Source organism: Anser anser (genome assembly GCF_964211835.1).
Source record: "Anser anser genome assembly, chromosome: 2".
NCBI classification, from domain to species: domain Eukaryota; kingdom Metazoa; phylum Chordata; class Aves; order Anseriformes; family Anatidae; genus Anser; species Anser anser.
The window spans coordinates 108581291-108608687 of NC_139721.1; the positions used below are offsets into that span (position 1 = coordinate 108581291).

General features: G+C 40.1%; 1 protein-coding gene and 1 long non-coding RNA gene across 5 annotated transcripts in view; one reads left to right on the plus strand and one right to left on the minus strand.

Annotated features, from left to right (window-relative positions):
- Positions 1–21845, minus strand: part of CAP2 (cyclase associated actin cytoskeleton regulatory protein 2) — a 65175-nt gene extending 43330 nt beyond the window's left edge. The window contains exons 1-3 of one of the 3 annotated variants that reach the window (XM_083826831.1): positions 21676–21845; positions 10010–10134; positions 6295–6395 (exon numbers count right to left, since the gene is read on the minus strand). In XM_083826831.1, coding sequence (XP_083682957.1) covers positions 6295–6395; positions 10010–10133 — 225 coding nt within the window. In that variant the 5' untranslated portion in view covers position 10134; positions 21676–21845. Of the gene's footprint in view, positions 1–6294; positions 6396–10009; positions 10135–21546 lie in introns of all 3 variants that reach the window. The other 2 variants (XM_083826832.1, XM_083826830.1) reach the window with 2 other exon arrangements.
- Positions 21846–23992: 2147 nt separating this feature from the next.
- Positions 23993–27397, plus strand: part of LOC310895441 — a 31134-nt gene continuing 27729 nt past the window's right edge. For both annotated transcript variants that reach the window (XR_014580691.1, XR_014580692.1), the window contains exon 1: positions 23993–26194. This is a non-coding gene — a long non-coding RNA (uncharacterized lncRNA). The remainder of the gene's footprint in view (positions 26195–27397) is intronic.

A 27397-nucleotide genomic window follows, 5' to 3' on the forward strand; every position in this document is an offset into this window, starting at 1 on the left:
TTTAAAAAAAAATCCATATTTTTCAGCTTGAAAGATATGGGTTTAAATAGTGTTACAGCTCCAACCTGAAAAATCATAATTCCTCATAAAAGAAATAAGAACCATGAGCATTGGTACCAGTAAAGAGTTTTCAGTCATGAGAAAATCATCCTGATATTGAAAGCAGGAATGTTGTCTCTCCGCTTCTCTTAGTTTTCCTGATGGACCGAGATAGTTTCATCTGCCAGTGGTTCACTGGAAATTACTGTTCTAAGTAGTCCAGACCTCACTTTTCAGAGGTTGAATGGCTAAGATGACTGTCACCTATGCTCTAGCAAACCTGGACCACTTCAAATCAGAGGGAAAGGTATAAGTCTGATTATCTTACCAAGGCTTCTGAAGACCTCCTTGTGAACCTGGGATCTCCGCCAACTCCACATCTCACATCATCCCTAACTGAGACACAGTCACACTGTGTTTGTGGCTGTGAGTGCAGCTGGTCTATACCTGTTATTTAGCTAACTAATTTAGTCATGTAATTGTATCACCTCATGATTTTGGGTTAAGCTGAGGCAGTGTTTTTCAACCTGTGGGGCACTTATGCCTCTAGGTCTGTAGACTTCTTGTAAGGAATCCATGGAAAACCACTGAGAAAAACAGGTTTCATGTCAGTAGGTTCAAATTTGCTCATAAAGGGCTTCACTAAAAGATTTTTAGAGGCTAACAAAATTAGCATGAGCTAGAGCATATGAACAGTTCTTATTTAGAGACTTAAAATGGCTGAAAATTAATTGTATGCCTTGGTAAATTGCTCCAATCATTAATTAAATTAATTGGTAAAAGATGCACCTTAAATCTAGTCTGAACACTGGGTATCATTCTGAATCCATATGGGAGATTAAAGAGCCCTTCACTATCAGGTTTTGTTTTTTTTTTCATATGTGCAAGTTATCTTCCAACATGTTCATGGGCAAACATGATGGAGTTTTCTTTTGGTTCCTGTTACATCTAGGGCTTCCCAGTCATATCATTCTGATCCTTTTTTTCTGATTTCTTTTTGAAATCAAAACCTCCTGTTTTACTGGGTAACCACATACAGACATAATCCCTGCTTTAGGGGCCAACAGTTTTAGAGCCTTATCCAAAAAACTGCCCCTGATCGACTCCACTACTTTGAAACAAACATATTTGGATTTAGATAGGAACTATTCCCTGTGCAAAGAAGCAAGCCCCGTGAAAACAGGTTATGAAGACTGTTGACAGCCTTTACTGTTTGTGTTTCTGTTTTCTTATGCTTCTGACTGAGAAAATGCCATATGGACTGTTCTCATTATCTATTCCCACCACCACTACCCTAAATTTACAGGTGCATGTTTCTTGTGCCAGCAGTACACAAATAAAGGCACAGTACTGGCTACCATCACACATTTTTCAGGAGGGTCTGTGAGAATTTTGTGTCTTCCTTGCCTTTTTCAGTAAGAGGAAAAGCAAGTGGCATTTTGTGCAACGTCAGTATCAAGAAACAAACAGCTTGATCCAGTTTTCATCAAAATTAATGGAAAAACTCCCACTCTTTCAGGGGGTGTTGGTCTAGACTAGCCATGGCCAGGTTCTTCATGCTTAAGAGCCATTTTTCTTGCCAGCCAGGTGTCTTAGAGTTAGACGAGCGCAACCAGGTCTGCAAGCCATCGCAGCTGACCCAATAAATCCCGCTTGTTTTAAAGCCAGATCCAACCCTTAGGCCAGGAGTGAAGTCATCCCTTGGAAAAGACCAATCAAAAATTGTAAAGCACCTAAAAATGATACTTGTTCTGGATTAACCACTTGCCTACACTGTGCATATTGTATTTCCAGCTTGCTTGTCATGATAAAGCGAACATTCTTCATTGCTTATGTTATGAAATATCTTGTAGACATGTAAGGTGAGAAATATTACTGAATTATCATTAAAAATCAATACTAATATTGATACATTTCCAAGGTTGCTTTTTTATTGCTGATTATTTGTCGTTGTTCTTTTTTCTCACTTTGGTGGATGGCAGAACTGTTTTCTATGTTTAATCTCTTTCAGCTGATTATTTTGTAGACTGTAAAAAATATTTGTCATTATTCATTTTTTTTTAATTTTGTTTTTCCCAGTCCTATGGTAGCTACTTGGTTTGGTGTTTATTTCATCCACCAGAAAATACCTATCACAGAAATGCAAAGGCAGCCTGACAGTGAGCTTCTCTTTGGGCATGTTGACATCATCCTCTCCTCTGAGCTCTAATTCAACTTTCAACACAATGCCTAAAACCACACAGCCTCTGGGCACAAAAGAACAACATGGAGAGTACACTTGTGCATTCTGTTGCCCTGTAAGCAAATTGCCTTGTTAATGAGGAATCAGCCAAATAATGGGTTTGATAGTCTGTGCTTTGATTAGGTAATATGAAGTGCAAAAGTGTGGTTTTTTTTTTTGTATATCACAGACAGAGCATCCGGTTCAAAGTTCAGGGCTGTGAATGTCATTGACTAATTCTTCAACATCTTTCACAAGCAAAGACAAAATACAGCTATGCCATGTTTAATAAATACTCTTTGGAAGAAATGAGAACGCTATGATTTTTTAACTTTGCTGATGGGACAAACTGGAGCTGCACTTTGCAGAGTGCGAATATAAAGATAACTTATAAAAGATACCTCATTAAAGATAACTCCTGCCTTCAGATGTCTGTGTTCACATGGACTGTGCCTGGAAGGAGTAGAGGAGAATGTCATAGCTTTTGAGTAATAGATTAAGAGAAGAAAACCTTTGTGGGTATGTGCATACAAACAACATTTCCATAGTGTGAACACTTCTTCCTCTGCTCACAATGGTAACAGATCAGTGTGCATGCACACAGAGAACCCCTACAGGTGGGATAACGTGCTGTGTTTTTTAATTGCTGCTCCCCTGATATGTTGTTTGCATGGTCATTAAGGTAAATGAGTTGTATCTTAACTCTCTCCCAGTAAGGAACAAGCTAACCAACAGCCTTTGTATTCCTGAGCGCTCCAATCTATGCTACACAGTGTAGTTGGTTGTCTGTCTGAGCTCTGCATTTCAGCAGCTGGAATTTGATGGTAGAGAGGAGGAAAAAGAAGTCAATATTTCTCTGGTTTTCCTTTCCAAGCTAAATAGCTTGGATGAGAGAAAAGGAAATATAACCGAATCACCCAGTCAATCTGTTCTTTGAACTGCTGGGGTTTGGAGATTAGAGGATTCTTACAAATAAACAATAATAAAAAGGCAAGTATTAGTGCATGTGTTTGACAGGAAGGCTGTAATTCTTCTCTGTTCCACAACACATGAAATATTATAATATGGAAATTTTATGTTATCTGTCTTTTTCTTGTAGAACTAGTACATTCTCTTCTTATCATTATGTCTCATCTGGTACATTGTTCAAACTTGAGCCAAAGTATCCCATCACTTGAGATATCACAAAAACAGAAACAATGTGTAGAAGCTCATCATAAACACATCACAAAAACCTGTTCTTGCTCTTCTGAAATCCTGCTTGCTTTGCTTTGACATGGCAAAAAGCCCATCAAATCTGCCTGCCGAGTGTTCTCACTGGGACACAATCTGAAGGTAGACTGTCTTCCTCAGGCAGTTCTCCATAACCCTCAGCACATTTTCTGTAGTGGTGGATGCATCAGGGCAAATAATGATAGGACTCGCACCTCTGTGGTCTAGCAATCAGCCAGTGCTATCGTATCTGCTGGACATAAGAGAACTGTCTATGCTGTAGGCCCGCAGTCTATGTTTTACTGCTTTTGAATTCCCTCATTTTGAGAGAAGAATGGTCCAGTGTTGGCACACATGGTCCATCAGCTTCAGGGCTGTTCTAACCTTTAATAGTTGGTGACAGCCTCCGAGGCACTGGTATGTCAGGCCAAGGACAGCTGGTTGGCAGCAGTCCTGGCCATGCTCACTATTCACCGACTTCACATGCTCTGTCATTATGACCCAGACAGCATACAGGTCCTTCATAAACTCTATGCCTCTAGGGGTCTTTGTATGCCACAGAAATACCCACATAATCACCAGATTTTTATCCCACAGTGATAGGACAGAAAAAGAATCTCATCCTAGCCATTTAGGATAATTTGTTTTAAATAGACTACGTAAAAAGGCTAGCCATTTTATCTGTCGTTTAAAATGTGGTTAGTTTCTTTAATGCAGTTGACCTCAGAGCTTCAGTATTGTACTGTAATTTGAATGAGAAATATGTTGCTCTCAAGATTGAGTCTAAGCAGAACACTTCTTTGATAAACTAATCTTTGTAAAATCCACTGTGCTGCATGGAGCCAGGAGCTAGCTGTTAGTTTTCTTTTTTATTTTTGTTCCCTTTCAATAGACTATTTCAGCATGCTGAAAGAACAGGCGTGGGGCGCACAACAGATCCTAGTTATGGCTGTGTTCTTCCTTTCATCAGAAACACAAACTGCACAATCCTTACAGCAATCAGCACGAAACACATCATGTTAAATCCCTTATTTCTGTAGCATAATATAAAGTCTCTCTTTCATTCATATTACCATTCTGGTCGGTCAGGTATGTGAGGTTTTCTAGGCAACAGGTGTTTTCTGAAATAAAATACAACCTTCCCTTCAGCTAATTATGTGGCAGAGACAGCAGCTGCAAGTATAATGCTGAGGACACATGGTCTATAAGACACCCAGAAGAAAAATACTCCTTGTTCCACTTGTTAAGGTAAAGCACAGATGTTGCTGCAGTGATAAGTATGAGCATAAGGCAACCACAGTCTGCTTCATGCTGTAAATTCAGGATCTAAGATTTCAGAATACTTAATAGGCTGCAATCAGAATCACCAGTTTCTTTATGTAGAGGAAAGTTGTTTATGTATAATCTTGTAGTCCTAATACATACTCCTTATTATGGTTTACATTACACTATCATCAACAATATGCTGGGGACTATCCACAGACGTGGCAGATAAATTATACACCTTATTTTATATGGACTCAATTATATGTGTCAAATAGTGACAAATGTGCAAATTAATACATTTACTGATTTTAAACATTTATAGATACTGTAAATTACAGAGGGTTTAGTCATTTACAATGTTAAATGCAAACTTTTTCATTGCTTAGTGTTGGGGTGCAGTACTAAGGCTAGTTCTGTATATCAGTTTTACACTGTTGAGAAATCACCTGCAAAATAATGGTGCTTAATGAACTTCATGACCAAAGCTAGAAGAGATCCTTTCCAGGGACCAGTTCTCTGCTCTGTTAGGTGTACAGGGTTTTTTTCCCCAGTTTATTAGTTTTTCCCTTATTTATTTTAAGAGCAAAGTACATATATAGCAGCTTACAGACTAGCTGTTAATGTAAAAAGACTTTTTACATATAATTTCATTTTACAAATAAAAAGGATGTCCAGCATTTCCTTAAAAACACAGGGATCCTCTAGAACCATCCAGTCTCCTTCTAGTTCTTCAGGCCTAACCAGCTCAGAATCTCTACCCTACTCAGAAGAACTTTTAACACCACAGACAAAACACAGTTCAGATAGTTCACAGCTCTTCCTCTGTCAACAAACTGGTTGCTTTGGCTGTCTTGCAAAGTACTTACACTGTCCTTTCAATCCCAGCAGCTTGCAGGGCTGCATGCTTTTCTGGCTACAGTGCTTGTTATGTGGGGCAGCAGCTGCAAGGAACTGGGAAATTATGAACACACATGGAGATGGGTCTGATTGCAGGGATCCACTAGATAACATCAAAAGCTTCACACTCCTTCAGACCTTGCTCAAACTGACCCTGTGTGTATCTTTTGTGGGTGTTTTTTTGGCGAAACCTACACTGGTAAGCTGTGGTAAAAATGAGTCCATATTTGTCCTTCTACCACCAAGTTTACAGAAGGCAGGCTTAAAAAATAAAATAAAAAAAAAAGCTCTGATTACATGGTTACAAAGTAATTTCATCATTTCTTCCTATTGTTTGTTGCTCAATTGCTGACTCTTGTTCTTAACTATGTTCCTGTCCTGCAAAGGAACCTTAGCAGCCAACAGGACAATTCAAATTGCTTGCAACTGAGAATATTGATATATTTTGCATGCTATAATCTTCAACCTTTGGTGCTGTAGTAGAGGAGCAGCCTCTTATGAATCCCAAAGCCCTTCTGCAACTAAATGCCCTCAGTGTGTTATGGCCATGTTACCAAGAACTAATAATTCAGGGAACTGCTGTTAAAATTCTCCTCTGTCACGCAGTTTCCAAGACTTGTACATTTATAATGGGGGTAGAAAATTTGAGTAATACTCACATGTGTCTTCACATCACCTTCAAGAATCTTGCTATGCCTGAGAAACTCAGCAACACTTCCATTCAGCAGCCTATCAAACGCTTCGACATAGGGTGCTATGCCTGCAGAACAAGAGCATTCCATTATAATGGGCTCAAAAAGCACGTAATGTATAGAGCTTCTATATTCTTCCTATGTAGTACATGGAGGAGAAATAGCATAGAATCAGGGAAAATTGCTTTAACTTAATTTCTGCTTTACTCACTGATTTGTGAAATTGGTGAAAAACAGTGAAAAATGATGCATAATTTTTTTTTATAAATAGAAAGAAAGAAAACAAAACAAAACAAAAAAAAACACCTGCTCCTGGTATAACCTGGATAGGAGCATGAAGGGAATTGTCTTTGTATACTGTAACTAAGAAGCCTCTTTTGTATTAAAATAACAGGTGCTATAGTAAATATTTCTCAGCCCTTCAAAGGCCTGCTGGCCCGACAAGGGTGATCATCATAACAAAACTGTATTACTGCACATAAAACAAATACCATCCCCTAAAAAGAATCTGCTCTGTACTGAACAACTATTTTTATACCATCCACCCATTCCTGCAGCTCTCCGTATTGTTTGGCAATCATTAATAAGTAATTCACTTGCCAGCAAGGTAGAGCCTCGAGAATTAACTGACAGTCAATTGATGCAGTGAGATGTGGTAATCTCCTTACTTTGTTGTGTGACCTTACAAAACTGTCCTCGAAGAAAGAAGGCTCAAACAATTCTTCTAGCTAGCACATCCCACTGACTATGTATGTGCTATATATGCTGACGGAAGAATAAAAATGCTGTGTTCTGTATGGTGTACAGGGCAGTTTCCTGATCGAGTGGACAATCAGAAGACTAAGATGAGACTCAGTTTCTTATGTAACTGGCTTTCTAAATGGCTTTATGTGATAAGGTTTAAGATGGCAAAAGTAATCTTTCTTTGGATGCTTTCCAGCCCACTCCTTCCTCCCTGACATATCCTCATGTCTATGCCTCAGAACCTGTACCGGGTCCAGCATGAGCAATGCATGTGTGAATTTATGGCATCTGTAGGATCTGAGAGACCAAGGTTAATATTCTTCCCAGCCTCTCTCCCTCCTTAATGAAGCCTGAAGGCTGTTCTGAAGAGGTACCAGGCTTTCTCCAGAGAGTTTGCTTTAACCTTTTGGCACTATATGACAATTGTGTCCAAATTCATAATCTTGAAAGCCCTCTTTATTTCATAAGAGTCATCTGGCTCCTTGACATAAAAAAGAAAGGCTTTGGCAATTGGAGTTCGCAATGGCCTGTGTGAAAAAAAAATGTAGTTAGACAGCTAGGCGGGATTTCAAGGCTCCTTTTGTTCCCTTGATGTCACTCACCTTTAATTCTGAGGAATTTCTGGGCTTTCTTCCATATTAAGTGTTTGTGTGTAAACCCCTCGAATGACCTAGTGTACAAAAGGTTTTAGTTGTGGAGATGCTTTCCAAAGCCCATTTGCCTTCTTTGTCAAAATCTGTGTGTGTCTCCAAGAGAATCATTGTAACCTTTTCCTTTAGATCAGACTTCTAAATAGCAGTTCACCAAATGGCAATTGTGCTATGCAAAACTAGAAAGCAACTGTGCTATTTTTTACTATTCAATACAGCTAACTCCCAGGAGAATTTACTATAGTGGGCTGTGCAGAGCCATTGAATGATTTGTTTGCAATCTTGTCATTGTAAGAAACAAGTAAAGGTACATTCCTCCCATGCTCCCCACTATTTTGTTGTTTCCAAAAACGTATTAATAAACAAGGTAAGCTTGCTTTTTGTAATGCTTCCAGTTATGGAATGGTCTTTTAGTGGGAGGGGGCACAGTAGAAGATAGCAACATACCTCCATTTCCTCTAGAAACTTAAAAAATGTCACACTCTTTGGCGTAGCGTCAGTTTTAAAGTAGGAAAAGAAAGAGAGACCTGCTCTGTAAGACTGATGGCTCTGCAATTGCTGTGGAGACTGAGTGAACCTCTCCAGAGACACAGTAACGCAGGCATACAGAATTACGTTTGTGGCAGTCTATGTGCATCCATCACCCAAACTGAAGAACTGCTGCAGTCTTTCCTACCTGCATCAGCAACAGCTAGTTCCCGAGTCCCCAGGTGAGCCAGCTCGGCCTGGAGACATGGTACAGGCTGGGAAGTGCTCTGTGGTGCTGCTCATATCCGTTTCTGCTGCTGTTTCTCCCAGTGGGTGTGTTTTATAATCTCATTCCTACAACATTCATCAGTCGGTTTCTTCTGAGGATCTGCTGGGGATTTAAGGCTCTGCTTCCCTGGGGGGTGGGGGTAGGTGAAGTTCTTCACCTTATTCAGCTCTTACGCTAGGGCAAGGATATAGTAATTTTCATGAGGGCACTCATGGTGAGTTGATCTCTTTTTGTAATAGCGACCCTGGTTCTGCAGTTCTGAGCTCTGGATTAGTACAGAGGTTCACCCAAATGGGTTCATTATAGGATCGCCTACATCTTTAAAAAAATGTGGGCTTCCCTCTGGTGGTTGATTTATTTGTCAGCTCGTACACGGGTCATGTTTCTGCATGAGTTTGCTAAGGTTTACTAGCTCTCTAGATTTTCTCCAGACTGTACACATTTTATTACTGAAGCTTACTCTGACCAGCCAACTCATCTGCTCTGGGAAGCCTGCTGGAAGCTGCTCCCCTCCTGCCACAGAAACACACTGCTTTAAGTCAGCTGCTCCACAGCAACTGCCAGCACACAGGCCTATGGCACACGGAGCTGGGCGAAGGTCCCTCACATGCCTTGCTGGGCGAGGGTTGGCATACAGTTGTGATAAAGCAGCTGACATACAGTAGCTTGCTTCTGCCAATAAAGAAGATGCCTGCCACTTTCTGCTTGTTCTGCAGCGCTCTGTACAGCAGCTGAGCCCAGACTGGGATGCGCTCTGCTCTGGAGAAGGCAGGGAAGGGCTAAGGAATATGGAAAGCGAAGGACATGAAGTTAAGAAAGGGATATATGCAGGGACTGTGGGTAAAAACAAAACAAAACAAAAAACACAAACAAACAGCATCTCTTGAGAAAGGAAAGGGTACCTCTATTCAGTCAACATCGGAACTGCCACATTTATAAGGTTATTTAGCCTGTAAACTGCAGGAACAACAAAAAATTTAGTGAGTGAAAAAATATGATTTGGTGGTATGACGTGAATAAATGAAGACGTTTCTTTCATGTATCTCCAATGCAGCGCTTGGGAGATCCACTTGAGAAGGGACGGCTCAAGAGAGATCAAAGTAAGGCCAAGGATGTGTAGCAGCTCTTGGTGAGCAAATGCTCATGAACAAACTCCTATCTGATTAAGGATGTTACTCGATTGAATGATGCAGGTCTGCACTGTGAAATTCAGAGAGTTGGAAAATAAACTTGGTGTTTGTATCGGTGACTTCAGGAATATTTATGCTGGAAATTTTTGGGATGTCTCATTTCTTCTGCTAACTGGGCTAAAGCAGACATTTTCATCTTGTGAGTTATCTACAATATAAATGCTAAAATGGAAAGAGCAATAACGCTTGAGATATGGACAGTATATTTAAGAGACAAGACAAATCATGCATTTTCTAGGCTATATCAATTTATAATCATGCTTAGAAGAAAAACACCTGCTCTTCTTACAAGTTGATTTTTAACAACAGAAGGAGGCGGTACCTCAAAAAAACAGACTTACTTCCATTGACACCATTAATGGCATCGCACTCCATTCCACCAGATCTATGTGAATCTGAAAATAACGATTCAAGTCGAGTCACTGCCTTCTCCAGTCTCTCCATCAAGCCATGAGTCTCTGCCATTCTGAAAAAATCATTCAGGACAGAAACAGTGTTAGTTCCCTTTGAGGAATACCCATGCTTCATGTTACAGTTCTGCTCATCTGGTGGCTTTACCAGCTTTTATGGCAAAGCTCATGCGTTTTAAATATTGTCTCTCTGGCTTATAAACAGTTGCAGGGAAGCAGCTGACATAGGGGGACTTGCTTCTGTGACAAGAAGGGATATGATCAGCCCTTGGTTTTCGTTGTAAATAGCAGATACAAACCACTGCTGTGTAGCTCTGGGCAGCCTATATTTGGGCAGTTTGTGACAAATATATGTGGATACTTCTAATCAGGTACTGAGATGGCTCTAGTGTTTATAAATGTATTTGGTAGAAAATTATGCCTACAGTGACTTGCAACAGCCATTTACTGAGGCAAAAATACAGACTTAATACTTGACTGAAAGCCAGACTTTAAACGTATACCTCCCGATTTTTCTAAAGGTACATGCTGAAATTTGTCTGGGTCTTTTATGCTTTGTAGTAAGATTTAGCCACTTTATTAAATGACTACACAAGAAGCCATAAAGGTTTTCTGTTTGTTCTTCTGATGTGATTTCCTATCACTTTTTTTTTTTCCTTATGAAAGTACCTGATACGAATCAGTGTTTCTCAAGCTTTTTAAATCGAGCACTAATTAACCTTTGGGGAGAAAAAAAAAAAAAAAAAAAGCCAGGGCCTACTTATGCAGTGCTGCAACAGTAATTCTTGATGTAAAATGAAATAGAAACGTGGCTAAATTTTGAGCAACTCACATATCATTTCATTGCCCCACAGTGTGATTATCTGTTTTCTTACATGCGAGGAAGTGTAGGCACTGACACTTTTGAACACGGGCCAATGTCTCAGGGAACACAGCGCTCTATACACTACTGACTGAGAAACAGTTACATAAGCTAAGAGAAAGCTATGTTTAACCCGCCCCCCGTCATTTCATATAACGAGCTGAACATCCATGTTCCTCACTTAGGGTTGTGTTTCATTCTGCTGAGTGATGTACAGGAAGGGGGCTGGTGGTGACCCTGATGAACATGATCCTCGTGGGCAGCTCAAGCAGAGCTCCCACATGAAGGCTTGTATCCCCTGCCCTGCGCTCGGGTGGTGTGGAAGTGGGGACCATGGGGGAATCTGCATCCCCAGCCAGGGGAAGCTGGCAAGTAGCAGCTCTGTGGTCCCTGCCCTGTGGCTGTCAGGCACAGGACATCGGTGTGTGGCTTGTAGAGTCAGAAAGGTTAGACAAGCCTGGAATATACGTGTAAATGCATCAGCTGCTAATGAACAGCCTGTTAAAAGTGTCTGTATTCTTGAGATAGCCAAGGGTAATACTGGATTGCAATAACCTGTGCAACGCTGTGCAGCACTAGCAACCAAAGCAAGCAACGCTGCTTCAGTGTCCCCTTACCCTGGGGAGAAAATCTAAATGTTATTATTAAAAGTAGGGTAATATAAAAAGAGGGCTTTTGATTTCCAAATCAGTATTAATAATCCTAAAGAATAAAGATAATCCTTTTTATTTTGAAAATTTAAGTGTGAGAGAAGCTACTAGGATTGTGGAAACACATGCAGAGCTCTCTCAGTGAGTCATGCCCTCTGTCAAACAAGGTGGGACCTTCAGACTTTACCCTATAAATATATGGGGGGGGGATGAGTTTGACCTAAGAGCGAAACAGAAGATTTTACAATGAGAAAGTCTCAGGAGAACCATTCTCATGAGAAAGTTTTGTCTGGAGTTTATGCTTTTTTTTTCTATTTACATTAAATAAAAAAGCAAACCCCCAAAGGGGGATGACATTAAACAGTGTGCGTATAAACACTGTCCAAAATTCAGAGGGGGGTCTCTTCTGCTTATATTGAAAATGTACACTGTTCTGTTTGAAAAATCAATGAATTCTCTAAAAAAAAACACCTTAACTTTTTGTAAGGTTGCAAGTATCTTGGCAGGAGTGATATGAAGGTATCAAGAGAGCTTCCAAAATGTGTAAACTTTCCTGAGACTATTAAACCTTTTCTTAAAACAAAGCACTCTTATTCCTCAAAAGTATTATAGGCATATTCTTTTCACATTGTATCCTACTTTGTAAAGGCTTAAAAACATGCCTGTTTTAAAAGTTATGTTTTAAAGCAGTCTAAAGTCAGGCTGGTCTAATGAAGCATACTAGCAGTCAATTCTTTTCATTAGTATTTTAAAGTATATTTCCAGTATGTTTCCTGTTTGTCTTTACTTGAAGACATGGTCTGTTGGTAACTATATTAGCTTCCATCTGCCCTAAAAGTTTCATTGATGACATGTACAAAACTTCTTTGGAAAAGCTGTTCCTTTTTTGCCTCTTTAGCCTGATTTTGCCTGTCGAAGGATCCAACTCTGATTTGACTACATGCACTTGGACTAATCTTACAAACAAACAGCGATGGATCACACTTGTAATGCTCTACCCAAGAAAGTGCCCTCTGTAAGATGCTAAAAATATGGGTTACGGTGTTAGAAGCTCAAGGGAATGACCTGACTTAATAAACCTGTGGACATTTTTATCCAATACTCTCCAACTGCAAAATGGACTTTTGTTCACTGTATTCTTCACAGCTTTACTCAGTTCCCATCAGCTGTAAAACTACAATGTTGTTCTTCTAAAATCAGATATCAAAAGCGAGACAATTACAAAATGGTATATTGTTCTAGTCTCTTTAGACAGAAGTCAGAACCATTTATACCAAAAAATCAGGGCTGCCAGGTTTTTCCTTGTTTTTATGAGAAATGTTACCCTTAAGAACTCCTCCGTTGCTATGTTTACACTGAACCCATCTTTTTTTCTGCCTACTTTTAGACTCGATTCATGACTATGTGGGATTTGTATCTATACGCATATACATGTGTGCAGGATACATACAGTTATCCTGTGTAGGAATAAAGTATACTTTTGCCATTACTGTATATAACACTTCAAGAGTAAATTGGTCATACATCCAATAACCTTACATTTACACTTTGCTTTACTATCAGTCAGCTAGGTTTCTTACAAACAAGACTGACATTAATGTTACTGATCTGAAGTAAAGGCTCCACTGAGCAATAGCATGACAAATCTCTCGAGCCATTCTCAGTATAAACATTGACATCTTTGCCCATACTTAGGGATTCACGTATCTGACTCATATTAGGACAGCCTTCAGCATTTTCTTGGCCTGTATTCAGAGTCCCTCTTACTAGTTACCATTCCACACTCCACCGTGCGTGGTGAAACCGATACTACAAACCCACAGCTCAAAAGGAGTCAGAACACAAGTGGTACAGCTTGACTTTTGTGAAGATACTGTCTGTGTGATGTAGCATCAGAGCTTATATTATAAATAAATAATAAGATCAGTCTATTTACAGTGCCAAATAAAATCTTTGCATGTTAATAAAAAGTAAAGAGGATGTAAATACATCTGTGGGATGCCTCCACTCCCATAGAGCACATTTTTTACATCAGGACAGATTCTCTATCTTGTTTCCACCAGGATTTTAGTTAAAGCTTTGATCTTGATATGGATTATCAAGGCTAATCATATACCTTTCCCTAGAGTTGATGCTGACTACCTGTAAGGAGTTGAAACAACAGTACTTCAACTCCAGTGTGATCCTGGATCCTTAGTGGAGAAGCACAATGTTCTTCACTGAAAATAAGGTCGACTAAGAGCTAGAAAAGGTGTTAAATCACATCTAATGACAATTACTTAAATGTCGGCAATGCTAACTATCTCTTGAACACAAAAAATAAAGAGGATCCATAGAAATGCCCAGTTTACTGTTGGTGGTATCTTTTTTGGGGGTGCTAAAGGCATGTGACAATACAGCCACCTGTCATTTCTTCTCCCCCAAAAGTGAAGAGGGGCACAATGAAGGCCAAAAAGCAGACTTTTTATAGACAGGCCCTGGGAGAACAGCACTGTTTTTCTCCCTAGTTTGGCATCTGTCTTAAAGCACCATTTATCAGTTATCAAGGGAAAAAACTAGTCAGTAGACTAAATTGCCTGACACATCCATCCCAAATAGCAGACAAACTGGAAGCCAAAACATACAGGTATTATGCTTGTTATCATTGTATGTAACTTACGGCAGAAGACCATATTGCTCTATGTCAAGAAGATACAAGCTGTAATGAGCCCAAAGGGAAAAACAGTGTAGTAGCATAGGAGAAAAAATAAACAAAAGAGATGATGACTTGTCAGGCATGTAAAAATGACAGGTTTGAACACAGGAATGGTGCCACCCTGTAAAGTATGATATTCTGACAAACATCATCAAAAGATAGTATGAGATTTCATTGTTTGTTTTTATTCCTAATATTCTTTCAATTTAGAAGAAAAAGAAGTGATTTGTTCATTTATTTGTTTTTTTTTTTTTCTTAGAACCAGTCCTTTCAAATCCACTTGGCATCTAAAAAATGAAGCCTGACCTGACTCATTCTCATCATCTGAGATGCTACAGGTTAGATTTTGCTTTTCTTCTCTATTCCAAAAAAGGGCAGTTGCCTGTACAGGCAGCAATTTGGTATTTTTATTGTATCTAACGTTCCTACACTGCTTGGAAAAACACAATCTTATTCTTGAAAGTACAGCAGCCCGTACTTGTGCTTTCTCTCATAGTCTTAACAAATTGCTACTGAGATATGCAATAAACAAAATATACAAAACCCCTGACTGCCAGCTGGTACTATCTTGAAGCCAGTTGTGAATATGTTACAGATCCAAAGTGCTGTCTCCTCTGAGTTCTTCTGTACAATATGTTTCAAGGGAGGGGAAATGCATACACATTCCTGAACATCCCCTCAGATAACAAAAGCATCTTACAGCACTTTATTTCTGAAAAAAATAATAACAAATAAATAAAAAATAGGCAGTTTGAGGCACAGCTGGCTAGCTTTCCTGCACTGTCATTCAAATGTGCGTACCAGCTCCAAGCTGAGTTAAGCACGCAGTCTTTTTGCTACCTGGGGCATCAGAGCCAAATTCCTGCTGCACCTCATGCTAGTCCAAATGATGAAAACCTACTGGCTTGGCATCTCAGGGGCTGCCCATTACCAGGAGGAACTCAGACACGGCCTGTTATCAGCTGAGTGGCCAGCGAGGTGCTGCTGAAGCTATCTGGGTTACTACCATAAATGATTTTGGGTGGAGACTGCAGAGCAAGGGAGTATTGGTTAAAAGAAAGTGTGTTGGTAGACAGACAAACATTACCTTGTATGGCTTGTGTTTTGTTTCCCATTAGCTGTATGGGAGGAATGTAAACAGAGGCTTGTCAAAGTGATGTCAAATTGTATTAAACCAGAAGACCTCTCAGAAAAGGCCCGCATGAGGAGAATGATTCAGGGGACAAATCAGAGCTTTTGGTGACCTTTTTTTCTTGTTTTGTCCCTAGATCTGCTACAAGCTCCTTTGGAATGCTCTCAAGTATTGGTTGAATTTCTCTTATTTTTCCCAGTAAAAGATATACTATTGTATATGTAATGGTTCTTAGAATTTTGAAAACTTTTGTTTTTTGGTTAAAATGGACAAGTGTTATAGCTGGAAGAGCAGACAAAAATGGGTGACGTCTGCCTTTTGTGGTTGGTTATGCCATTTTGACTGATAAATTGGTTTGAAGTCTTGGCAGGCTCTAACAAACTCATCACAAAACACTTCTGTCTGTAGCTCAATGTGCATGTTAAAACCATTAACACACTAGAAATGAGTCCTCTGTTGCTATGTGCAAAAGTGTGCTACCTAAATCACCTTGTCTGTAGACTTCTGTCTTTAGCATACCCTTTGTGTTTTTAAAGGATTATTTTTTGTTAGCAAAAAAGACTTTTGTGTAGAAGAGGAAAAAGCATGTGCATTCTGTACCTCTTCCAACTAAGCTTTTCCTTTGTCTGGCTTTATGCTATTGGTACCACAAAACATACTTTTCTGCTTATATTCTGGCTCTTCCCCTGCTTCTCTCTCTCACAGTGATCAAGCTGTTGTCTACAAAAATAAACAGGCAGGAGAGGAATGGAGGCATTTTTGTATCCCACTATTTTAAAAATATTACAGAACTGCTTTGTAAAACAATCTCTATTTTGACAAGTACCCCTAAGACTGTTGACGTATTTTAGATTTCTTATCACAACCCATTTTAGTCCCATAATTATGGGTGAGCAATTGCACATGTCAAGCTGTGTGCTTACAAGTCAATGTAATAATAGCATGGACTGTGGTTAGGCCTCTGATAATTTAATATAAATTCTTTAAAATATGTCATGTGTTCATGTATGTGTTTAGTACCTCCTGGAATATCAGTTCACTTCTAATTATATGTAAGTTCTGTGAAGAGCTCCCATCCCTTGCTGAATAATTCTGGCTGTCTTACCAATTTTGTGATCACAAAGAACAAATACATTATTTAATGATATACTGAAGCAGTCAAGACTTGACAGTCTGTGTAAGCATGATTGACTTAAAATAACCAAGGCAACCCAGTTCCTAAGTACATTCTCCTATTCTTTTTATGCTCCCTTTTTATGTTACCACTGCTCATAGTCCTTTGTCTTGTTTTTATTTTCTTCTTTCCCTCCAATGAAGTGTAATTTTTTGTGTCTCTCCAATCAACAGATACACAGTGTTCTTAGCCACCTCATTTACTATGTATTAGCACAGTGCTTTTCATGTAATCAAGCATCCTAAAGACCTTACAAGCCATTTAATTACCTGTCACAAGTCCAATTACTGTATGTAAGCAGACTGCTTTGCTGAACTGAGAAAACACTGCGTGCAGGCATTGATTTTATTAAAGTGCTTCAGTTCAGTTCATAATAACTGAACAGTAAGATTCTTTACGCTATGGTTCCAACCAAATTGAATTTGCACTGCCCAAAAGGGTAAACTCCACAAAGCACAAAACCTTACATTGTGGTGCAGTACTTCTGAGATGTGGCAGGAGAAAAGTGAATGCAGAAAGTTAAAAGTAAACAGACAGTGTTTCAAACTCTAAAAACACAGATTATGATTTTTTTTTTTTTTCAGAAAAGATGAGACTGCTGAGTTATTCAGTGCCAGGGTTAGTAACAGTTTGCTCTGCTGGCGGCTTGGCCTTTCAGAACACCACCACATCCTAGTTTGCATGCAGATCCATATTGCTCCAAAGCCCGAACTTCTGACTTTCTGATTATCAGGAATTTTCTTCACCATCAATGTTGAAGGATAATCCCTTCTACCCATGCAGGTATTTCTCATTTAAACCTGCAAGAGTAGGTGTGACAAGTCAACTCTGGAACACATCCATTACTTGAGCGCATCTCAGTTTGAATTTGAAAGTCAGAGGAAACATTCCTCTGGCCGTGCAAAGGAAGTCACTCTGATGCAAACAATCACATGAAATGAAACAACAGCAACAAAGAGTACTACACACTGAAATGTCAGTGGACATCTGTCAGATGTCAGAATAGGTGGGCTTAATTTCAGCCAAGTTAGCTACTGTTCTTGGTCCTACCAGAATGTCCTGCTGCAATTATGAGCTCAGGACTCTGTGTCTGATGGCCTCATGGCTCCCTGCTCAGCCTGCAGCCCGTGGCCCTTCTTCCAGCATGGCAGCAGCCCTGAGGGCTGAAGCAAACTTTGTGCCATCTGCATACTCCCTTTGCTCTGCAACTGCTGTGGCTTCATCTGTGATCTTCACTGATCGCAAAAACTCAAGGCCTTGGCCCATCTCCCATTCTAAAATTCAGGCCACTGATTCTGCAATACTGTTAGCAACACAATGGATTGTGCCTTTGCTTCTGATTGAGGATGAAATGGGCCACCTGCTACTAAAAAAGACCTTTCTATTTCCTGCTCTAACCTGGTTACTACTGAGAGGCCCTAAGTATAAGGTCCATGCAACCTTGCTCACTTACAAGAGTCGAGACATTCAGCTATTTATCCCTCCTGTTTAGTGTGAGGTATCCTGAAGCCCAGAAAGATCAAATTGGACCCATCTTAGATGCTTGTGTTAGCCTCTTCTGTGCTGGTTGCTTTAGAGGACCCAAAGCTGTTAGCTGAGTTATTCAACTATTTCTTCTCTGTAAACAATGACAGGTTACACATAGAAATGTAAATCATTCTCTGCATTCCTTCCAGAAAGTAATTAATTATTTAAAATAATAGAAAATACAACTTTAATGCACAGTATCTGAGCACTTCTTCCTGGAAAAATAAGACACTATGCAATTAGGGACTTGACCATTTACCTGTTTTCTTACTATACACCAAAAAAAAAAAAAAGCCTTTGATTCCCAGCATAGTGCTACTGGTGTTTGGGATTTTACAAGCCATTTCTCTACTGTGTTCTTCTCTGAAACATGTGGGTCAGACACAGCAAGTTTCAATGGGACCTTTTTTGGTAATAAAAATACCCTGAGGTTTGACACAGCATACCTGAACCTACACAGGTGAAATAAAGACAACAGTACTAAGAACATGGACTAAGGCCATATGTATGCCATAAAGTCTTGCTATCATGTTGACAAAAGTTGGAGGGGTTTAAAAAAAAACACAAAAACATCATTCCCTTGCTGAACTAGCTGAATCAGCAGAATCTCTGCCATAGATGCAGTTGTGCTCATGTGCGGTTTTGTCATTTCAATGTACACTGCTTAGTGAAGGTGTTGATATTCTGACATAGTTCTAACAGTGACACTCTCCAAGAATATTTGAGCCTTTCAAGTTCAGAGCATTTCTTATTTGGAGAGTCAGTAAACCGCATCTGCCAAAATGACTCATTTTTCAAAAATATGAGAGCAACTGGAGCTTTCTGTATACCTCACGAAAATGACACTGATGACGATTTCCCAATTGCTCTCCCTATTTCAAAAGACATACTAAAAATTTTTGAGAAACAAATTATTATTTTTTATATATTTTGAGAGTGCTTAATCAAGCAAAATCTTTTAACCAGTTCATAATAAAACAGCTGTCTGAATAACTGAAGTGATTTATACCTGATTTATTGGAAGCATTTGTTTTTGCCCAATAAGCATGATAATAAAGAATCTTCTCTTTCATCAAGTCAGATGCTCTAGAAGATAGCAACTGCAACTATTGAGTTTGCTGCTGTTGCACACAATGTTAAAACACATGCAGAACAACAAGGAATATTTTTAAAGATACTCGGTTGTTTGCCATTTTCCTCTCTAATGTTCAAACCTCTCACAATGTTACTGTCCTTGACAGGCTACAGATGGGAACATGGAAAGATTGTGTGACTTGCTCCAGGTAATGTCAGAAGTCAACATCAAGGCTGTGAGCTGAACACAACTCTTCTGCTTCCGGCCCTCCTTGCTGCACTGTACTTCTTTTTCTACTATCTGCTAATTCCAATTCCCATGAATTTTAGTACTATGGGAATATTAATTCTATAGTGGTTTTTTTTTCTAGTTTAGGCTCCCCTTGGTATTTTAAATGGCTAACATAGATTATACACTGAGATTAGAAAACCTAATGATACAGAGTTTTCTCAATATATGTAATCTTAGTATTTTTGCTAAGATTATATCTATCTTGACATACCTCTTTATGGTATATAAGGAATCACTTTTTTCCACTGAGGCAAGCGCCATAGGTGATAAAGAATAATGAAAACATGTCATACATTTGCTCTACTGTAATAGTAAATAATGCACATCCTCTTTATTTTTATTTAATTGAGAAAACATATTTTATTCATTACATTTGGAGTTGTGCCTCTCCACCTTCCACATCTCAGCAGCATTCGTTTGAGGGGGAAGAAGCAGAGGAATCATAAGAATATTCTGAAGACTAACATTTTTGTTATGACCAAGACCTAAAAGGTCCTATCATTCAATGTAACAGGCTTTGCTACAGAAGGTATATTGCTTTTCTTCTTGTGCAGACTTGCTCAAAATAGAATCAACCGGTGTTATGAAATCCTTGTTTCGAAAATGTATAGAATCAGAAGACAGTTTATAATCATTTGCATAGTAAGCAATTAAAAGGAAATTACAGGATTAAATTTTCATAAAATTGGGAAAGCTAACTATCAGTAAAGTCTTAAAAGGGCAGCTTTGAGAATACTGTATTGAGTTTCAACTCATTCTAACGCTTTTCCTATTCTAAATAATTTTTAAAGTTACATTTCTGAAATAGGCCTAGTTTTCTGACTGCTGTTTCACAGAACAATGAAACACAATAGTCCATCAACCATTGCCACATTTGTCAGACTTAGAAAAAAATAATTAAAATCTGAAGTATTGATCCCACCCTGTTCCTCTGAAAAACAGACTCCTTCAAATTATTTCCCAATGGACTGGCCTCTACGTAGGATTTTTTTTTTCCTGAAAATATTTTCCATCATATGATAATAACCACACTTCGGTAATGCATATAAAGACACCTTTTTTTCCCAGATGGTCTTTGTTTTTAAGATTGCCCCTACTCATTATGAAATCTGAGTTTTACATGATGAAAATCATCACTGTTGATCCCATAATGCTAAGATACAGATCACTAGCAATCCTCAAAGCAAAAGACAGATTTTACATTTTTAGGTGGGGTCACAACAAGTTCTTCTTGGCTTTGTGCTGGCTGAGCCTCTGGGGGAGTACTCCTTTCAAACGTCAACTTATTGCAAAATGCAGCATCTCAGCTTCACAATTCTTCATTTCTGTCTTCCTCCTGCTCCCCCAGAACGTCCTTCTGTATTTGCAGAATCCCTTATACATATATATATATGAATATAAGTGTATATATATTATTTCTTCGGATCTTTCTCCCTAAGATGCTGTTTAACTCCATGCTTTCCTCAGAGCTAAGCCTGGGTGCTCCTCAGCGGGCTAACTCCCTCGCCACCTCCAACACATACCTCCGGCTTTAGGCGTGCAAGGAGCAAGCACTTCGGAGCCCAGCTCGCCAGCTGCCTCAACCAAAATTAGATCACCTTACGCTGACGAGGAGAGTTCAAGACCGGCATCACTTGACACAGCCGGGTCTACACGAACGAGCAGAGGGGCGTTTCGACAACCTGACAGCGAGCTCGGGGCTCGGGCTGGGGGCTGAGGGGCCGCCACCCGCACCCCTCAGGGAGCCCCCCAAGGCTGCCCAAAGACCAAGGAGTCTGGGCACACCCCCGGAGCGGCACTGCCGTTTGCCTTGCCGTTTTGTCGCCCTGCCATTACTTCGCTGTGCCTGCTCGGGCCCGAGCCGGAGGCACCGCCGCGGCCTCTCCCGCGGGGGCCGAGGGCGCTGCCCCAGCCCCGCGCCCGGCCGCAGCCCCGGGGCGTCCCCTCCTCGCCCCACAAAATGTCCGCCGCCGCCCGGCCCCTCCGCGCCGGGAGCGCACCCACAGCCCCCGGGGAGGCCGGGCTGCTCCCCGCATCCCGCCCCTCCCTGCTCTTCAATTACCTGTTTTGATGACCCGTGCAGCCTCTCTCTCTCTCTCTCTCTCTTTTTTTTTTTTTTCCCCCTCCTCTCTGCAATGACAATCCGTGGCCGGCCACTCGCTCCCCCCTCCCTCGCCTCGTCTCGCCTCGCCTCTCCTCGCCGCTGCTCTCCCTCCTCCTCCTCCTCCTCCTTCTTCTCCTCCTCCTTCTCCTCCTCCTCCTCGTCCTCCGCGGGAGCCGGTGTCAGTCAGGCACATCAGCTGCCCGGGCAGGCAACGACAGAAATGCCCAGCGGCTTCCGGGAGTGCCAAATAAAGACAGGTCCAGAGGGAGAGACGGTGACAGAGATGGAGAAAGAAAGCAAAAAGTGGGTGGAGTGTGAAAATGGAGGGAGAGGGAAAAGCAGAGGTGTCTCTCGGCGGCGGCGCAGCGCCTGCGAGGAAATGGCAGCGGTGCAGCATCACGGAGGAGCAGGCACAGACACCCCGGGTAGGGGCACCCCACCTGGGGGCACCCCGGCTAGGGGCACCCACGGCCCCTGGTGCAGCAGCCCCACTTGCCCACCTGGCACAGCTTGGGCAAGCGGGAAGCCCATGCGCCATGCCACGCAGGCCTGGCCAGCACTGGGGAAGGAGAGCGGGGCCAGCATGCGAAGTGCTGTCTGCAGGCAAACCCCTCGCATGGCAAGCCAGGCGTGCACCGAGACAATCCAAACCTGACTAAATTGGGCCAGCCCAAGTGGGGTGACTGCCATCTTCGGTACAGCCACAAAATCAGGGCTTCTCCGTGCCTAGGCCTCATTCGTCAGGCTCTGTGGGCTTCATGCTAGTCCCTACCCCAGCCAAATGGAAGTTGATGGGTTTTGCAATTATGTGGTGCTTATCACCACACCGTCCCAAGGGCCGTCTGATCATCCACCTGAAATCTGCTTCACCTCCAAGTACTGCTGACCTGACTTTCTGCACAGAAGTCTGGGGAGAAGACCATGAATTCACAGGCTTTAAAGAAACTGTTCATTCTTGCAATGGAAAAGGACTCATTAGTCAATAATTTAAAAAAAAGACCACATGCATTTTCCCAAGTCAACCATGTGGCTATGTAAAAATTGGTGGCAATTTTCTCTGTTAAATACATAGTTTATTTTAGAAAAAAGTACGTTTCACTTATGATGACTTGACAACAACACTGTAAAATATGAAATATAAGCATTTGTTCTAATTATGCATCTGTGAAACAGGGAATGAAGAAAATTGTATTTTAACAAGGACACCATAGCCATAGCAATTCACAGACCTCAGTATATCAGTACAGAAATGAGATGAGCAGAAAGTGATAAGCAAAAGCAAGCTGAGGACAAGGATCAATCTAGGATCAAAATTCACTAGTGTGGACAATGTAACTGGCGTTAGAACTTGGAAGAAATTGGTGCTGCAGCCTCTTGCATGCAGTAAAAGGAATTACTTCTCCTTGGCATGTATAGAAATTCAGACAAAATCAACAGAACAGCACAGGAACTGAAGACCTGATTGCAGAAATGCACAGAACACAGAAACTACTTAAGAGAAGCAATAAACAAGCCCAGGGATCTCCTTCTGGAAAGGAAACCCAAAAGGATAAAGAAACACTGGAATGACTGAATTAAAGCCCAAGGTCCGTATTCCGTAGTACTCAGAGAAAAAAAGCATCCCAACACCTGTGTTGTGTCAGTGTCATAAACAGAAAGTTTGGGATGGTAAATGCAGATTTACCATGATTTCTGATTTCTGCAGAATACCAATTTAATTTGAGGAAAATGTAATGTCATTAACTTAAGAAAAGTTTTAGAAGTTCGTATTGTAAGAGCACAGTCAAGCACTCTACATCATTCTTCCACATCACAGGCACATAAAAAGGAGGGGAAAACAACTGGGCATTTTCTTTGCATGGAACTGTTTATGAGGCTACCAAACTGGCAAATGCCCTGCATATCTAAAGTAAATTCCCTGTAGCACATCTTCCCTCCTGACTTCTAGTGCTTTCTTCAAGCATAGGAGCTACACCAAACAATCAAGTTCTTTTGCTCTTTTCACTTCCCCAGGGGAATGCTGGCAAATGTCAAAGGCTAAGACTAAGGTAAAGGGAACATAAGAAGTAATAAATTCAGCAAGAAGGGAAAAGCAGGAGCTTCTGTAATTGTAAAATGACCTCATAATACAGAGGAAACACAGTCGCAAGGAGAGATGTAAGATGTAGATCCTGAAAACATGGTATTAGAGAAGAGAGCGTTGCCCACTTCAATTTCTATATAAATAAGGTCAATCTCAAAAGGCAGTTGTTCTATAAAGAACTTTGTAGTATTAACTCAGGCCTAACAACAGCCCCCTAAAGAGAAGAAAGAAATGAGAGATGTACAAATTTTGGACTTTCCAAAACACTGAATGTGTAAAAATATTGAGTAGATGACATGCTATTGTTCTAAAACATCCAGAAAAAAAAAAAAAAAGAAAAAAAAAAGCTTGGACAGCAATAAAAAATCTGTTTTGAAACTGCTTGGTGTTGACATCAAGTACAACACTCAGCAAGGAAAGCCTAGAATATCAGATTCCAGTGCTGAGTACTTTTCTTTCAGTCTAACAATGCATTCGTATAATGGCTTAGATTTATATGTAGAAAATATATTAATGCCAGTATTTGCAACATAAATTGGTAAAGGTTATTATTTGTATACTTCTTTGGCAGGGAAAGGATCACCAACTTCAGGATTGAAACATTCAGTCTTTTAAAAATGTAGACAAAAATGTATTAATCCCAGAAATATACATATATGATACTAATTTATGCCAAACTCCTCCTGAAATTCTAAGGAGCTCTTATACAAAAAGTGTCTATACTAAAAGCCCTCTTGCTGGAAGATATCCAATTGAAATATAGTGTGTCATGGAGTATAGTGTATGGCATTTAATATAACTTTTTTTTCATTTTACTTTTTAACTTTGCTGCTGCAGACAATCTGTGCCAAGGCTGGTATATTTTATTGCCTTTTATAGAAGAATGCATTTCTGAAGTTGCGTGGGGATTCCAAAGTGCTTGTCAGAAGCTGCTGTAGAGATAGGCTATCAAAATCTCTATAGAATGACAGAATTGTAACCTACTTAGAAGAAAATAATCTGGTGCATATTTTATTTACAGGCATGTTTTTACACAGAATAAAACTGTTGAAAGTGCCTACCTTCTCAGTATTTGTTGAAAATGGACTTTGAATATATATGGTTGTTAGATATCCCTGTTGCACCTAAATGATTCATAGATGAGTTTGGAGAAAAACACAAATGTTGTTGCTCATTTCCTTGATTTAATGAGATCTATCTTTGCTGGGGCAATGCAGAAAAAATAATATGAAGTAAAATTGCATAAGGACATATTGAGGTGAAAACAAATTGGAATATTTTGTGGAAATCTTGGTAGTGTCACTTGATAGATCTGCTTAAGTAATATTTGAGTGCATTCAGTACTTCTCAGGATGTCCTTTGCTTACCAAATCTACAGTTTAGTCTTCAGAATTTGAAAAACAGCACACAGTTGATTAACTAAATGGATCAGTGAGGAATGCTTTGTGGGTATCTTGTACAGATCCAGCATCAAGACACGCAGAAAAAAAAAAAAAAAAGAAAAGAAAAGAAAAGAAAGATTCTGCCAAAAAAGTGGACTCTCTCCTCTCTTGCTAGTGTGAAATAAGGCTGAATATGTCATCATCTAATCAGACTACCTAAAAATAAGATTAAGGCAGATTCAAATTACATTTGGCTGATAAGTTGTCACTGTACTGCTTTTGTCTCTTCTTTGTATTCTCTTGTCTTTTATACAGTAAGATCTGGGGGTGTGGACTCTCGTAACTGTACATTAATTAGACAGATGCTTCTCTTTAGGCATGGCAACATAAAAAGTTAAATAAGAAGCACGTGCTTATCACTAAATATGTGAGTAACAGCATCCCTGTGTAGCAGAGCACTTAGGCATTCCAGTTGTTTTTGAGCAGCTTGTAGCACAGGGATGGAATTACTCACTTGTTTATAATTCTGTAAATGTTTAGGGGCTTTGCTGAATCCAAGGGGAAAACGTCCTGATCTCACAAATACTAATCTTTGTGACTATTTTCTCTAATGGCAATTTGATGTTTTAATTCATTTCTATGGAGCTGTTCTATTGGGAAAGCTACTCAGTGAGTATCATAAGCTTGGGCTCCAATTCTGCTACGTATTTACACTGCCCTATCTATTTATTATCATGAGATATAGGCTTCTGTGGTACTGCTTAAAATCCTGTTTTAAGCAGTGCTAGGTTTTGATACAGATTTCAAGTGAAGTTTCATGATTTTAATTACAAGCAGAAATTTGTAAGGAATACTTTTTAGGAGGGTGATTTAACTGAGAATCAGAGGAAGGAAAGAGCAGGTGTGTGAATGCAGCATTACATCACCTGCAACTACTCTTTTGTCACATATGAAAACTATGGAAGGAGCATACTGATTGGCAAAGTCTCACTCATTGGTCAATGGTAATTTTCCCATTTTAGAATCACTAGCATTTCTGCTCGAGCTTCTTAGTTGTTTCTTTCCATCTAGGCCTCATGGGATCCTCTGAAAGACCAGCAGTGTCCTCTGGCTATGCATCAGTGCCACTAAACAGAGCGAGGTACTGCGTTAAGCTTTGTAGTTGAATATACGGTTCTGCTTTGGGTTTCAGGACAGCTTCACCATGGTGCTGGGACACCGTGCCAGCCCCAGAAATGAGCTGTGAAGCATCTTGGTAGGATAGTTGCAGCTTGACCTCGTCATTGTCAGTGCTTGGTAATCCAGCCATCTCTGAGGAAAATGCAAGTGCACCCAGATATTGCTGAAAGTCAAAAACTACCAAAAATGTTTCCTGACCTTCTTCGTGCCACAGCTGCTTTGGCTCATCCAAAGTGTCTCAGCATCCTCAGGAGTTCCAGTCCCCTTCAGGACTTGCAAATGGGTCAGGCATGAAAATTTGGTGTTTTAATCTGTTTTCTTGCAGCTGCAGTTTTTTCTTACTAGATCTTTCACATTTGTCTTACTAGTCTTTCACATTTGTCTCCCACTCTGTCTCTTTACTTCACCATGCATATGATAGCACCAATGTTGTGATCAGGCATTGTCTAGACTTGCTGCTTCTACATCATCCGTGAAATGCATTAGTCCTCTTAATGCAGTTTTACTAACAATTTAAATCCCCAATCTAGTGTTTAGTAAGAACTATTTCAGCTTATTGCTGAATATTGCTTATTATCTGCTAGCTTATTTTTTCCGTAGGAAATCCAGATTACAAATACTTTTTTTCAGTCCCTAGAGATAGAAAGCATAGGGCCAGCTCTAAAATTTGTCCTGGAATGATTCCCTGAGATCAATGTTCTTGAATAAGAAAGCCCAGACAGTCTGTATAGTAGAAGTATTAAAAAATCCAGACACAGAAAAAAATTACAGACTTTCTAAGGAGGTGGGGATATTTGAGATTCTTTTTGTTGCTGTTTCTGAGTTTGGAGGAATAACCAAGTCATGAATCCAAGGCCTACTGTATAACCACTGGGCTAGAAACTTAATTTTTATTTGACTTCATTATGTCAAATCACCAGATTCTAGGAAATGATGCTTTAAGTAAAACAGCAAGTCATGCAAAATACGTGGTAAAATCACATGAATTGAGAACTTGGTTATAATTTTTACAAACAGAACACAGGAAATCAAACAGCAATGTGAGCAGGTAACTAGATGTGTATTCTGACAGGTATTATTTAGTGTTGTTCCAAACACTTTACTAGACTGTGTCCTTATTCAGTGAGTAGTTCATAAGAGAGGACGTGTGTGTCAGAGAAGCCCC